At 43.7% G+C, this 15,670-nt stretch overlaps 2 protein-coding genes across 3 annotated transcripts in view; one reads left to right on the forward strand and one right to left on the reverse strand.

The window, feature by feature from the left end:
• The first annotated feature begins 564 nt into the window (after positions 1–564).
• Positions 565–14,228, forward strand: vrk1 (VRK serine/threonine kinase 1). Of its 2 annotated transcripts, none has more exons than XM_056591123.1 (13): positions 565–865; positions 1,598–1,757; positions 1,969–2,024; positions 2,820–2,889; positions 3,532–3,619; positions 4,093–4,201; positions 5,196–5,288; positions 6,795–6,927; positions 7,550–7,670; positions 7,956–8,014; positions 9,219–9,397; positions 13,264–13,363; positions 13,643–14,228. In XM_056591123.1, the coding sequence occupies exons 2-13, from the start codon at positions 1,598–1,600 to the stop codon at positions 13,747–13,749; spliced, it is 1,275 nt and encodes a 424-aa protein (XP_056447098.1). In that variant the 5' UTR covers positions 565–865; the 3' UTR covers positions 13,750–14,228. The 2 variants fall into 2 exon arrangements, with proteins under 2 accessions (XP_056447098.1, XP_056447099.1); XM_056591124.1 differs by having other exon boundaries at positions 639–865; positions 13,267–13,363; positions 13,643–14,207.
• A 206-nt stretch (positions 14,229–14,434) lies between these two features.
• Positions 14,435–15,670, reverse strand: part of LOC130382744 (B-cell lymphoma/leukemia 11B-like) — a 16,168-nt gene continuing 14,932 nt past the window's right edge. Inside the window, exon 4 of the mRNA XM_056590628.1 lies at positions 14,435–14,455. Coding sequence (XP_056446603.1) covers positions 14,435–14,455 — 21 coding nt within the window. The remainder of the gene's footprint in view (positions 14,456–15,670) is intronic.

Below are 15,670 nucleotides of genomic sequence, written 5' to 3' on the forward strand. Positions count from 1 at the left end.
AATAAACAATGCAACATTAAAATAACATTTTCACATCTATAACATGTATGGCTTACTTTCATTGATTTATTTACACCGCTATTGTTCTTATGATTGCTATTAGGTAATTTTTGGGCTTGATTGTAAAGGCTAAGTTACAGAGAGTAATCTAGTCATATAAATACAGGCCTAAAATAATATTATTTATTTTAGAACAGATTAGCTCGTTTAGCTAGCTTAATGCATGCACATAAAATATTTGCCTTAACTTATTTACCTTTATGTTGGACCATGCTCCACAACTTGCTCAGATGAACATAATTTGTTCAATAACTGCATTTAACATATCATTTTATTATATTTATTATCGACTCAACAGCCAGACTCACATTGTCAAATTCAGTTTTTTTGTACCTCCAACATGAAGGTAAATAAGTTAAGGCAAATCTTTATGTGCAAGAACTAAGATAGCTAACCTGTTCTTAAATGAAAACATAAACATCTGACCTCCATTTTGGCAATTTTTTATTTTTTTTTATCCTTGCCACTTGGCGTTTAAAGAGGACCTAAACTGTAACGTTAAGTACGGTACGTTTGAAATAATTAAAAGAGTTCCGCTTTCAGCTTTGTCCGGATGACGTCACACTACCGTCACGCTCGTCTGACCAAAGGCATGGACAAGATAGGGAGAGCCGGATGGCTGCCCGGTTTCTTTTGATAACTGGTTTTGCTTTCTGTTTTGTCCCCATGACGTCGCACCACCCTGACCAATCGGAGAGCCGAACGGTGGTCACGTTCCTTCCTGATTACTAGTTTTGCGGGAAGTTTGGTCAGCAGTGCTTCAGCAAACGCGAGGGACCCGACACTCCGACAAAACAACGCGAAGGTTTGTTGTGTTCTTGCCGTATGACATCCACCAGATCTTGCGAAAACCTCTCTTTGCCTGAGCTCGATTTATACTTTCCTTAGTCTCCTAAAAATGACAGCAAATAACGCAAACAAAGTGGTTAGCAGGTTAGCGACGTTAGCAAAACACCGCCGGCCGGCCACACATCCATGATGTTCGGATTGATAATAATGTGTCTGTGTAATAATATAATGTGTCTCTTGAGCCTGGCGTCAGAACATACCCTGGCATTGCGATATAACCCTTGTTTGATTTTGTGGTCAGAGCTAGTGTAATGAATTTGAGTGGTAGCTAGTGTGGCTATGAGAAGCTAACTTGTGGTGTTTGGGATTTGGTTGAGAGCTGTCTGGTCTCTGAACGGGAGTGACGTTGTTGTTATAATGTCATAATGATGAGGTAGCTAGATCACGTTTACAGATGAACACATCATGCCATATTTGCTTTCAGCAGCAGCTCTCCAAACATTTCCTAAGATACACGTGTGAGTTACTCACTCCTGGGTACACTCATTATAAGTGTATTGTTCGATACGACGTTGTACTTACGACATCAAAATATTTTAAAATAAACTATTAAACTATTTACGCACATTGTGCATACAACATTACACTTTAGACTCTTGGCTAGTGTCTAAACGTTAAGGGGATGACTACACACAATGGCAATAGGTGTCTGTAAACCTGAATCAAATGTTGCCCTTGTGTGATACAGATGCCGCCTAAAGCCAAAACAGCAGGGAAAGCAAGAGGTCCAGCGAAGCGAAAGCTGGCAGAGGAGTTTCCACCAGGAGAAGTACTGATGGATAATGCAAAGAAATCATGGAAGCTTGGCTCACCAATTGGTCAGGGGGGCTTTGGCCTAATTTATTTGGGTAAGAGGATACATAAGGTCCCTTCTTTATGTTGATATGAAATGTGTTCCTTAAAAATAGCTGGGTAAAACAACAGTTGGCATAGACATCTCACACAATCGTATTGTTTTGAACAGCATATAGAACTTTCTATACATCCCAAACACATACAATGCAGATTGTTATCTTAATATCATTGGAATAATACAGTTTGTTTTCTCATTCTTTCCAGCAAATGAAAACTCTGCAAATACTGTTGGTGCAGAAGCTAAATATGTTATCAAAGTGGTAAGTCTCACGCTTGATACTCACTTCAGGCTAATTAGCCTGATTTAGCCAGGGTAAATTGCCATATTTCCCCCCAAAACTCGGGAAAGCATAGCCCAGATTTTTTAAAACCTTTTTTATTCGATTAGGCTTTGTAGTGGGGTATTTTATGATGAGTTTTTTTACATCCCAAAATCCAAACGTGGCAAACCATTTTGAAATCACAATTATTAAACATCTTTCTGATACCTGATATCCTGTAGTGTGGGAGACCCCAAGAACAGCCGAGTACGCTGTGTAGGGATTGCCACGAGGGAAGATGATTGTGCCTGGCAATCATTCTGCAACTTGTGCAGCACATTTTCATGCTGTTTCGATGACTTGGGTGGGGAGATCCCGGGGTGCAGTCGTAAACTAACCCCAGGCATCTAGGGTTATTCTCCTGGGTTGCTTTGCGGCGTTTGACACACCGTCAGTGTGGACCGCTGCATTGGTTAACATGGGTTCAGAAATGATGCAAGTGCTCTTCACAGTAGCAGTAAGGGGACATTAATGCCTGATCTATTGTCTATTGACAGCAAGGTTGTAATAGATTCTGAACAAAATTATGTATTAGAAATAACGGCCATGACATCACAATTTGGGAATCTTGTGATGTCTGGATCACGCTGTGACAGGATTCTGGGGTCTTATCAAATCACCTGACTGTTTGTGATTAACAACTGGGCTTTGGAAGCTGGACAGCTTTGGAAACGTGTAAGTGCTTTAATGTAAAGTTATTTCAACAACGGGGGATATTTTGTTTTTCCACTTTAGGAGCCGAGTGACAACGGGCCGCTGTTCTCCGAGCTCCACTTCTACATGAGAGCGGCCAAGTCTGACCTCAGTGAGCCTCATCACACGCACATCACCTCGCCATTCGTGTACACATAGATATGATCATCTCTAACCACCCGGACAAACAAACAAAGCAGACGGGCAACTTTCTTAATTAAAAAACAATAACATGGCATTGCTCTGCCTCGTCGGGGGCCAACGCACATAGGGGGGAGGGGGCGGGGTGCTCTTGCTGGCTGCTCCAGTCGCCCCCAGGCCACAACTTTGCATTTTATATAATAACAATCCAAATGTCAATCTCCCCTGACAATTAACTGTTTTATTACTAGGGAACCAAAGGCTCATATTTTATTCATGTCAGAATCGTCTCATGTTGTTGGTAAATATTTGTCCCGGCAGCAGATTAGCTCGGGGGCCACAACCCCCTCCGCCCCCTCTCCTCAGAGGAATTAAACACGTGTTACTCAGAGCGCCGCGGCCTCACTCGATGTCTCCTGCCATCCTGTCAACTTGTTGATGGCCACCACAAGTTTTAGCCATACTTACTAATTGCAACTGCTCAACACAATTTGTATACACGTTATTCCTTATTGATATAGATTGTTATCCACACTCTTATTGATTGTCAGTTTTTACAGATTTGTTTTGCTTATGGGTGTTTTTTTTTTTTTCAATCCCCACGGTAATGCAGTCCAGAGCTGGACGAAGTCTCACAAGATGAAGTATCTGGGGGTCCCGAAGTACTTGGGCTCCGGTCTGCATGAAAGAGGAGGGAAAAAGTAAGTCACAAAAGCCAAAATCCATGTATAATCTCTGGATCAAACACTCAATCACCATCAGCTCGGCTGCAGATACATCCTGCTGTTGATTTAGGAGTAACAGGCTGGTGCAGAATGGTAAATGAACAGCATTTATACAGCGCTATTCTAACCAGTGGCCACTCAAAGCGATGTACAATATTGACTGACATTCACCCATTAATGCACACATTCACACACCGATGGCGGTGTCAGCCGTGCAAGACGACAGCCAGCTCATCAGGAGCAGTCAGGGTGAGGTGCCTTGCTCAGGGACACCCTGACACTCTAGCTAGGAGGAGCCGGGGTGCAAACTAGCAACCTTCCGGTTACAGCCATCCCGCTCTACCTCCTGAGCCACATGCCGCCCCAGAACTAGCCTCTTATGAACTAGCTCTATGTTCCAGGCTCAATAAATCCTTGAGCTCACCCTGCCCGTGTTCCCTCTGTTTCAGGTATAGGTTCATGGTGATGGATAGATTCGGCACGGATCTGCAGAAGAAGTTTGAAGAGGGCGGAAAGAAGTTCCCCAGAAAAGTGGTCCTGCAGCTCGGCCTTCGACTGGTTTGTGATTAAAACATTATATATGTAATATCACATGTTTCTTTCCTTCTGCTTTTAAATGTTGGAGACATTTGAATCCTTTTATAATTATTGGTATAATCCTTTACATTTCTATTGACAAAACAAAAAGCCAACCGGTTTTTCGTTGTAGTTAGATTTAAGGAGTATGTAGTAGCGATTAAGCGCTGTGTGCACTGCATAAATCACAATCATAATAAACCAGCTAAATTGCTAAGCTTGTTGTGTGGTAGTAAGTACACCGTCCTCATTTGATCTTTTTACTCGTACTGCAATTCCCCTCATGGTATCATAATTTATACATGCAAACACTATATAACTTTTTCACCGCCTACAAATTGTTAAAAATTATGAGTGTTTTAAAGAATAAAACCCATCCGCCCATGGCTTCATCAACCCCAGGGTTTTATTCACTTTAAATCAATTTGCTCTCTGGAGGCCCACGGCGGACATGGCTTGATGGGAGGCGTGTCGCCGAGACTCTTGCATTAGAGGAAGTGGCGTGAGTCGGCCATTTACCTTTTTTAAATGACCAAGCGCTTCGAAGCAGCGACTGGTTTTTACTATTGCACATAAATTCAAATCATTCTGAACAGAAGTGATTGATGCAGAGAAAGATTTACATAGTTCTAGTTTAATACTGACTGAAGCGTTTTCCCCCCTCACTATACCTGCGCGGCTGCAGCATAGTGTACCATGTCAGTATGGATCGTTCTTACGGAGCTTGTTAACCCCGCTCTTTGGCCATTACAGCCACATGGCATGCTTTGCTGTGCATGCCTTGAATTTTTGAGTGTCGTTAATTTCGTTTCATTTATTTATTTATTTATTTAAAGGACAGTGCAGATTAATCAGCATTTCAGTACATGTGTTAGCCAGCAGGCAAATATTCAACTGTAATCCTTTGGCAAAGATGATAAGTTAATGGCTCTGAATAAGACAAACTAAATGTTGTTTATCCTGTCTTTTGAACTAGCTGGACATTTTGGAGTACATCCATGAGCACGAGTACGTCCACGCGGACATCAAGGCATCCAACCTGCTTCTCAGCCATCAAGACCCGCACCAGGTGAGGCGCTTTCAACCGGAACCCCCCCCCCCCCCCTGGGACTGAACCAGTATATAGTGTTCAGTCACAATGCAGGCTGTCCTGGCCCACGTCGGAATCTGATCTCCCGACTAAACCCCCCCCCCCCCCCCCCCCCCCTCCCGGTTTCTGAACACTCAAGGCAAAAGACAGATCTTGATTCATCGGAATTGAGAAAATAGTAAAAAAAAATCCAACCCATAAAAACGGTAAAGGAGAACTATATTACAATCATATCAATGATATCATATTTGAAATGGACCTGGATTTTAAGAACAAAGAATGAGCTGTTGTCTATTACACTACAATTTTATGAGTTTTTGGAATTGGCAAGAGCTCGGCAACAATGAAGGAACAGACTTAAAGCCAAAAGCTGTGCTTTGCTTTTCTGGCTCTGCAGTTGGTTGTGCTTTGCAGTGCAGCCAGTGTCTTAGTATGGATGCAGAAATAAAGCACTTCATATGGTGCTCTACACCACGTCCAATTCTGGTGTACTCCTCGTTTGGAGATGGAACTTCTGTGGTGCTCATCGGTACCAGCAGCCACTGTGGTAACCCACTAGTTTCTTCGCTGTAATGATAACCTAACTTATTTTTTTCTTTTTATATAGAATTAAAAAAGCATTAATCAATTAATGTTTGGTAGACATTGGGAGACACAATAAATATACAGTATTAAAACAATGTTATTCAAGGGCGGGCGGAGTAAATGGATCAATTCATTTTATTGATTATTATTGTTTAATATAAATATATATTGATATATTATGGAACATAAACGGCTATTTTTACAAAGTATTGGCAACTGAATTAATGATTCATCACAGTTCCCTTGAGGAACATCTTGGGGTGCAGGTTAATTATGGAGAAATGTTTGGGTGATGCATGTATTACTGTTTATGTATACGTTTGTGTGTACCACAGGTTATAATCTTTTTCAACCCTTTTAGAATTCAGGGATTATTACGTTTCAGAAGAAAATAGCTTCTTCTTTCTCCGAAGCAAACAAGGTGGAGGCAGGAGCAAATATTTAATTTGGAGATTAATAATGTATCATTGGTGGCATTATTAAAAGGCTATTTTTAAACATCAATTAGCATGTCGGATCTGCTCCCGTGGGATTTTCAACACGGGGGGCTGATAGCTTCTTCAGTACTTGTTGGAAATGTTTAGTAGTAATTGGTAATTTATTTTGGTCTGTGTTCCTCTCATTTCCTTCCATTTGTGTCTGTCAAAGGCAGTAGCCAAATGTGTTAAGTGAGCATGCTGTTGACAGTGGCTAAGCTTCTGTAAATAGCAATACGGGTTTGATTGCGCAAACGAGACTCCCACCATATTACAACACAAGAGTCCGGCGCTTAAAAGATGATTTAATCTTTGAATTGGAACTCATTAGCTAGTGAAGTTATTGGCCCCTTTTAAAGGGCCTGGCTTGCCTCCGAAAGATGCTGGGTTTTATTTCATTAAAACTGTGTGTGTGCGTGCGCAGGTGTACCTGGTGGATTACGGGCTGGCCTATAGGTACAGCCCTGAGGGCGTGCTCAAGGAGTACAAGGAAGACCCCAAGAGGTGTCACGACGGCACCATCGAGTTCACCAGCATCGACGCACACAAAGGAGTCGGTATGCCCTCCCGCCTGCTTATTTTAACCCCCTTTGTATTTCTTAAATAGTTGACTTTTGCCTTTTATTTTGGTTTCATCGTCCAGGTTTTTGATACTGTGGCGATGCATAATTTTCAAGTTTCGTCCAAAAACTGTAGTAATCATATACTATCCCTTTGGTTTGACTTGCCCTAAGGAAGATTGAACAGAAAAATGGCGTGATGGAATCAAGTCTGAAATTGCCGTTCTTTCATTTCCCTATTTTTTCGGAAAATAACTGCCTCCACTCTGTAGAGGCGTGCATGTTTGTTTTGATGGTTCAATGGAGGGACGTTTTCATGATTGGAGGGGAAAAATATTGTTGTTTGTCAATCAGACAGCGCATCCTTTGCTTTTCCCTTCTGTATGCTGCTAATTATTCCATTAGTTGTGGTCTTTTTCAGGAAATACAATGGCACGTTTGGAATCATTAAAATGCAGGATTCCATCCCCCCCTTCCCCAAAAAATATATCCAGCATGTTTTTCTGTTGGTCTCGTTTGATCATGTTTGCCATAACAATGCATCATTCATCTCATTGGTAAACCCTTATGCACATGCGTTTGCAGTGGCCTGGCTAAGATGTTTTGCTTGGTCTACCAGCCCCTTGCAGGAGGAGTGACCTGGAGATCCTAGCCTACTGTATGGTCCAGTGGCTGTGTGGTCGCCTGCCCTGGGAGGACAACCTACAGGACCCTGTCTACGTCAGGGACGCCAAACTCAGGTGAGCGTCTTTCTGAGTGGGATTCGACCCAGACAGCCGTCGTCCACTGTAGTGCCCTGGTGAGCCTGTCCTACAGACAGATTCAAATATACCCCGGAGATGGGTCACTTATTGATTGCAGAAGAGATTCAAGCTAAAATATTATTCATGCAATAACTTTGTATCATTATGCGACGATGTTTATGGTTAAAAAACATTTTTTTTTTTTAAACAAACTTAATAATCAGATACTGAACCTCTACCCTTTTCAGACCGACTGAAACCTAAACTCTGCTTTTCTCCCAGGTGTCAAGCAGACATTCCGGGCTTCATGTCCAAATGTTTCCCATCCGAAGACAAGCCAGGTAACTCACTCACTCACTCACTCACTCACTCACTCACTCACTCACTCACTCACTCACTCACTCACTCACTCACTCACTCACTCACTCACTCACTCACTCACTCACTCACTCACTCACTCACTCACTCACTCACTCACTCACTCACTCACTCACTCACTCACTCACTCACTCACTCACTCACTCACTCACTCACTCACTCACTCACTCACTCACTCACTCACTCACTCACTCACTCACTCACTCACTCACTCACTCACTCACTCACTCACTCACTCACTCACTCACTCACTCACTCACTCACTCACTCACTCACTCACTCACTCACTCACTCACTGAAGCACCCACCATCACTGTAATAATCCATTAGTCTTTCTAAAGAAAAAGCAGTTAAATATTGTTTGGCTAAACAATATTGTCTTATAAAATGTTATATTGTTGTTACGGGTGTAATGATTTCCGAAGGTCTTAGGAAGTTGATCTATACTTAAACAGTTGTGTACAGTAAACGCACACAAGTGTGACCCTGCCAGCAGAGGTAGGTTTATTTTTTAGCCTGCTTTTGTCTGCTTTTCGGCATTTCTTTTACCCTTGACATACTGATTCCTGTTTTATCATGGCGCTTTGACCCTCGGGCAACATTGATGTGTCTTCAAGGCTGGCAAGAGCGGCGAAGAGAGCATGAAAGAGACATGGGAGAGAGGGAGATTGTAGTTGGTAGTGGCAAGAGTCGTCACTCCTGCTTTTCAGCTCCAATGCTCGGGACCACAGTCATTTAATACTATTTGTGTGCGTGAGAGGCAAAGACAATCACAGCAAACCGAATAAGACAGGCAGCCGGGTCCTCGGGAGGATAAACCTGTGATAATGAGTGTTTAAGTGTGTCTGTCAATGTTTCCTTTTTATTTGGTTGGACACAAATTTTTCTGAAGATAAGAAGTAGTTGTTGTATTCTTGACTAATTGCTCACAATGGAGAAGGCAAGAGCTTTTTCTGGCCTATTTACACACGACTTCCAACCAGGGGTCTGCAACTTTAGTCTATTATGGGAACTATGCACACCATGTTGGCTTGAACGACGGACATTGACCGTTCCCTCCAATCTTTTCACCGGGCTTGTTTGCACACAGACCTATTCTAGCCGGCCCTCGTTCTCCTCTCACCCTGTGTCCTTCCCTCCCGCTCTCCTGCCGCTGTGCTCCTGCAGATGAGATGGAGAAGTTCCTGGAGGAGATCAAGCTCCTGGGCTACACGGACAGACCGGAGTACGACGTCCTGCGTGACATCCTGCAGGCCGGCCTCAAGGCCGTCGGAGCCAAAGACGATGGCAAGCTGGTGTTCACCGCCGCGGCCAATGGAGACGCCCCCCGCACCTCACCCGTCAAGGTCAGCCTCACATCCACACACACACACACACACACACACAAAGGCACGCACGCATGCACACAGGCATGCACGCAGTGTTGCCCATAGTATCGTATGATATAACCCCCCCCAGCAAACGTACATGTATTGACACTGGTACTTGCAAGCACACTACCTGTGTGTTCATCACCGCTGACGTGACCAACAAATGTGCTGACACACTAATCCCCGGGGGCTTAGAGGTCCGTGGCGACAATCAACGCTTAATCCGTCTCTCGTTTTATTTTCCTTTCTTTATTTCATTCTTCCCATAACCACCCCCACCCCCCCCCCCCCTTCCTGCTAGCCTTTCCCATTGCGTCTTGGGGCTGCTTTCTATCACTTTCCCTCTTTTAGTTTCTCTCGCTATGAGCCATCTTTTGTCTCAGAACCCTTACTCTAGTGTGTTTGTGTGCGCGCGTGTGTGTTTGTGTTTGTGTGTGTGTGTGTGTGTGCATGTGCGCGCGCACCTGCCTGTGTTCACGTGCCTGCCTGTGTGTTTTTGTGTGTGCCCGTGTGTGTGCATGTGCTTGCCTGCGTAAGCAGCACAGCGGTGCTGCGGGGCGCGCTGCATATGGCCGCGGGCCCCGGGGGGAGCGGGCGGTGCCAGCCGAGGGGTTACCTGGCCCCACCGCCGCTTATTGTGTGTAATTATCCCGCCAATCTGTTCACCTCGGCACGGCGCCGCCTCGCCGTCGCCAGTCAGCAATTGTCAAAAATGGAAGGCAAGGCTGAGGAGGGCGTGAGGGGTGAATGATAGTTCAGGTTTAAGGGACCGTGGGGAGGGGGGAGGGTTGGGTCTGGTGGGTTGGGGTGGGGGGGGGGATTTGATTGCTATCCTTAAGTGCTTGCCATTTTTTTTGTAGGTAGATCGCTCTCGCTCATTTCCTATTTTTTTGTATCTTTTTTTGGAAGATAAACAGTTAGGCAGTTTGCCGAGGCAGTTCACGAAACTCTGCGCTTTGACCGATTACCGTCATTTTTGATGACGGGGGTCTTGATTTGATGCAAGCAGATCCTTAATCTTTGCACACCTCCCCCCCCCCCCCCCTTCCTCTCTCCCAGTATTGCGTCTTAAGACCATGAGAGGTAGGGGATGTGAGCAGCGGCACTGTTCTGTGTCGTGGGCCAATCAGCAGAATGTGTGAACAGGTCTGCCCAGGTCGGCCTAGGAGGATAGTCTGACAGCAGAGTGATAATTAGGTTTGTTCAAGCTTCACAATCGCAGCGCTCCAAGCAGAGGGCAAAGGGCAAAGGGCAAAGGGCATCGTGGCTTTGGTGATACTGCAGTAAGAGGCTCAAAACAAAGCAAAGGGACTGCATCGCCTTTGATGAAACGCAGTTCAAGCAATTGCCATTTGTATGCTTTATGTATAATAATAATTGGGTCAACAGACCGGTACAAACAAACAGTTATTTTGCTAGGACGAGAAAAATAATGAGGACACATCGACAGAGATGGACCAAGAAAATGGATTTGTTCACTCGTATCCCTTGAAACTATCAAATTTGAACAACAATGAATATGCTGCTTGATTTTGGGCTTTCCCAACAAGAGTACACCGAGAATCAGTGGCTATAACCATGTTTAATACGAACTGTAAGTATGATTCATATTTAAATTCACACAAGGTCCTCATTTCCAACCCACCTAACCCCGGGCCAAGGCGTTCTCATCTCACAACAGTACTCCCTGAACAGGGGTCGCCTGTTTCAAGTGTGGTGAGAGGGAGAGAGAGGGCGGGTCTTTGCCGGGATCAATATCCGTTTCAGTCACATGGGTTGAGGGGAAAGAGAGAGGGAGGGACTTCTGTGTGTCTCGGTTACTTTCGGACATAGCTTTGCCAAATTATTACTCATCAGTGTTTCCCCTAGGATGGAGTTGCAGCAGCGGAGGGGAAATGTTATGTTTTTTGTGCGCAATTTTTTTTGTGTGCTCTCAAAGCGCACACTGCCGGGAGGTTTCTATGTGTCTACTGGCAACATACATACAGTACATTAGTGCATATTAATGAGCAGGGAAATAAGGAGAGATTGAACATATTACAAGTATAATCTTTAAAAACATTATTTACATTTATTTAACAAAAAATAGCGGAGATAACATCTGCAACAACTTAAAACTATTTCCAACTTCAGTTTATTAACTCAATTTGTAACATTTAAACAAGACTGCTAAGTCTGTGTGAATCTCAAAACAGAGAAACAAGAGCAAATGATTCACAGGGGTTTGCATTTAATTATAATATTTTTAAAAAGTAAACATTGGTCACTTGTCAGCTTCATCAGCTTATTCCCTTTCAAAAAAAATAATATATGTTCATCTTTCAAGCATGAATAAAGACACCAAGTCCCTCTGTCATGACTTTGTAAGATCAAATTCTTGTAAAACTTCTGACCCTTGGTCTTATGTTTATTTAAAATAAAATAAGTAACCTATTAAATAAATAAATACATAAGACACTAAGTCCCCTCTGCCGCTCACGCCCCCCCCTGACACTTTTAATCAGCTGAGGGCGTTTGCCTGAGTCTCATAGTATTAGAACATGTTGTACTTGTTGATTAGCTCACGTTGTTATGGCAATGAATACGCCCTCAACTGATAAACTAATGCCAGCATTTTTTTTCAACAGAAAATTAGCACCCATATCAACATATATTTGATATTTTTCTGCTCCTTGCACCTAATCATGCTTATCATGCTACGCAGCATTACAAGGCTCTGCCGACTAAAACATGAAGCAATTCAAGAAGAGGCATATGTAGAATCGTCTTGTGGTCAACTGTCATTTAATAGACATCTGACAGATTATGTCAAGGTTTTCAAATTATAGTATTATTATTACCAGGTCATGTTATAACACAGCTGGAAATCGTGGATTTTCTGATAAAGACTAGCTAGCCTCTTTGACAGACAAAACAGCAGAAACTATGTTAGGTGCGCTCGAGTTGCGAGCTGCCGAGTAACAGGAGACGCCCACCCACCAATCCCAGGTTAGAGATTCCTGAAGGAAGGTTGCGCTCGATTTCACTAGCCCATTTGAGCCTGTTCATTAGTGTACACAGCATCCATCCTCTCATTGCTTGTGTAAAAAAAACCGGTAGAATATTAGATTTGAGGACGAAACGATAGGGTGGGCTAAGGCAAGTTTTGGGGATCTAGAGTCAATAATGGCGACGCTATTGAAATTTTACCATTGTGGTCGTTTTCAGTTTTGCACTTTGCAGACGGTCCCTAAGCTCGCGGATGAAAGCCGACTGCTCTTAGAAGCCAAGCAGTTCACCGTTCGCCAAAGATGAGCCGTCTTTGGCGGCAAGTTTTGGGGCTCTAGAGTCAATAATGGCGACGCTACTGAAAATGTTGCTAAAAAAAATGTATGTTGACATTTTTGCTAAAAAGAAATTTCTTTGAAATAAAAAAAATATTTCTAAGAAATGTATGTGACATTTTTGCTAAAAAGAAATTTCTTAGAAATAAAAAATTTCATCCAAACAAGCCGTTTGGATGAAAACAATATTGTAGCTGGTTCTCTGGGTTACTACACTCAATTGTGTCGCAACGATGTTTAATTGATAATCTATTGAACCGCAAACTCCGAATCTGCGGAAGTTCCTCCGTTAATATGAAGCTCTCCTCTTCTCTAGTTAAAAAAAAGAAATTCAGCAGCGGCGGTCATATTTCAGCAGCGGCATACCGCCGCTGCTAGGTGCATATAGGGGAAACACTGGTCATATATTCATGGGAAGTGAGCGAAAGTAAATTTCGTTAACCATGATAACGCCACAACTAACCCCAGTCCTCGTGCCGTGCACCCTCCCCTAACGTTGTGTTGCTGTCTCCCTCCCAGAAGAGGGCCGGGAAGAGGAAGAAGCCGATGGTTGAAGAGGAAGAGTCCGATGTAGACAAAGGCAGCCCTGTTAAGAAACGGCGAACACCCAAAAAGAAAAGTGAGTTATTTTAAGTGCAATTAAAACATTTCATGCACTAGTTTTCTGTGATTCTTGTGTCTGAATTCCTGTGGGGAAAAACATGTGCGTGACCCTTTGGATCATGATTAAAAGTGCATGTTTAATAATCCTAGCAATACATGTTGTTGTTAAAAATGCTTGCATCTGGGGGTCTAAAATAATTTGTATTTCCTCCGATTTTATAAAACAATAAACCCAATTCCCTTCATGGGTTTAGGGGCTCTTTCTAATTAAAATGTGGTCTGATATCCCCCACAGCTCCCAAAGCAAAGAGAGTCACGACCAGGTCTGTGGACACGCAGACGACCCCAGGCCTAGCGGAGGTCAAGAAGACCCGACAAAGGACCAAGAAATCCACAGACTGACCAGCGACTCCTTCCCATCGCCGTCTGCATCCTCTCCCTCATGTGCTCTGTTTCTAACCCCTTCCCGGCTGCCTGGTTGATCATCTTTTAGCCTTTGTTTATAAAGGATTTGTTACGCGATGGTTTGGTTCTGTCATGCACTGCTTGTGTGATCTGTCGATGATGGATTGTTTGTAGGTTGTTTTTTTCGTGAGTTAAAACAATATGTATTGTTATTAATTAAAGTGCCACTTTATTGTTCTGGTTTGGCAGTATTTTGGCTTTAAACTTCCAAAGTGTATGATGTTTGGTTTTGGCTACTGAGAGAGAAGCAACATATATTATTATAGTATTCTGCCACACTACTCAAAACGAACAGTGTGCTTGGAACACCTCTTTGTAGTTTTATTATAATATTGGGTTTGATCATATTTAAGAGAAACCAAATTTGCCTTTTGTATTTGTCTATATTAAAATAAATGGCTAAAGATTATAATTTTTTTAATGTTCAATGTTATTCTAAGATATAATTATTGTATATGTTGATCAAAAATTATCAACCCCCTACTTTACTTTACGTGTGTGTGTGTGTGTGTGTGTGTGTGTGTGTGTGTGTGTGTGTGTGTGTGTGTGTGTGTGTGTGTGTGTGTGTGAGATGGCCTCTTGCCAGGACCGGGTGGGCTCTTGCCAAATCACTCCTTCTTCCTTACCTCTGAGGGTCTGTGGCCTGCTGGCCACAACTAGCAGGGGTTAATTATAACTAATGTGCAGGACTGCAAAAATTAACCTCAAACTCATTTCACCCATCGGTTAAGATGATCGATCAACATGGTCCTCAGCCAGGGTGAACTGAATGGATACATTATGACTACAGGCGGCACAGGTCAACCCTGGCCTCCGCTCGCAGAATGTGCTCCAACGCTCTCTCACGCCTCAACCCAACCCTGTCTCGACTCTGAGATCTGATATGAAGACCCCGAGCAAAAATGTAATCAATAGGTTTTATTTTCAAACAACTCATCAGTATTTTATAATCAACCATCAATGTTAGCTTATTAGCTCAAATGTGCGTTGTGCATTTGGGGGTGTGCAATCGTTGAGACTTGAATTCCCTTTTGGAACTTTTAATAAATCACACCTCCCTCGTCTCTGTTCGAGAACTCTGCTCTGCGGCCATTTTTAAATTTGTATTTATTTATTGTTGAATCACTTTTCCTCCACTTTTGAGCCACTGTTATAACAAGTGAATTCCCCCGGTGTTGGATAAATAAAGTTAATCTTATCGATTAACTAACAGGTTGTCCTCCAACACGGGTCAGTCGGAGGTGAGTCGGTTTTCCGCGATGGTCATCGTGTGTGCGTGTGTGTGTGTGTGTGTGTGTGTTTGTGTGTGTGCGGTGGGCGCTCTGTGTCGTGTTCATGGCTCACCATTTCCTGTATTGATCGTTCATTCCGGCCCTGAAGGAGAGGCAGACCCCCCTGCAGTCCCACATCCTGCACCCCCCCACAACCACCCCTTCTCCTGTGCTTGTGTCCCCCCCCCCCCCTCCCCCATCTCCTCTGGTCCCCTCTCCCAGGTGCTGACCTTCCAGGCCTGCAGCAGGGGGCAGCAGTGCATAGCAGCATCTCTGCAGGGGGGTCATCCCTCCCTCCCTCCCCCCTGCAGGAGGGGGGAGGGAGGCGGACCAGGCCCTTGCTGCGTTGTATTTATTGCACCGTCGTCGAGCAAGTTGCCCATTTGATATCGTTGTTTTCTCCCCAAAGCGAGGGGCCCTCTCTCATTTGAAGATAGACCCCAACAGGAGCCATTGGCCCCTCTAACTGGTGCCTATTCACTTTTGGGGTTTTCATGTTTTTCTTCGTCTATATGCCCCCACTTTCCACTCTCCAACCCTGCCCCCCCCCCCACCCAGACCTGACCATGCTATGATACATATACCCA

This window comes from Gadus chalcogrammus, chromosome 5 (genome assembly GCF_026213295.1).
Source record: "Gadus chalcogrammus isolate NIFS_2021 chromosome 5, NIFS_Gcha_1.0, whole genome shotgun sequence".
In the NCBI taxonomy this organism is placed as follows: Eukaryota; Metazoa; Chordata; class Actinopteri; order Gadiformes; family Gadidae; genus Gadus; species Gadus chalcogrammus.

Excerpts from the sequence above, each read along its gene's own strand:
- vrk1 (XM_056591123.1), top strand. The coding sequence starts at position 1,598 with ATGCCGCCTAAAGCCAAAACAGCAGGGAAAGCAAGAGGTCCAGCGAAG. Across the intron at positions 6,928-7,549 it reads CGACGCACACAAAGGAGTCG|CCCCTTGCAGGAGGAGTGAC; the intron begins GTATGCCCTCCC and ends TTGGTCTACCAG. Across the intron at positions 7,671-7,955 it reads GTCAGGGACGCCAAACTCAG|GTGTCAAGCAGACATTCCGG; the intron begins GTGAGCGTCTTT and ends CTTTTCTCCCAG.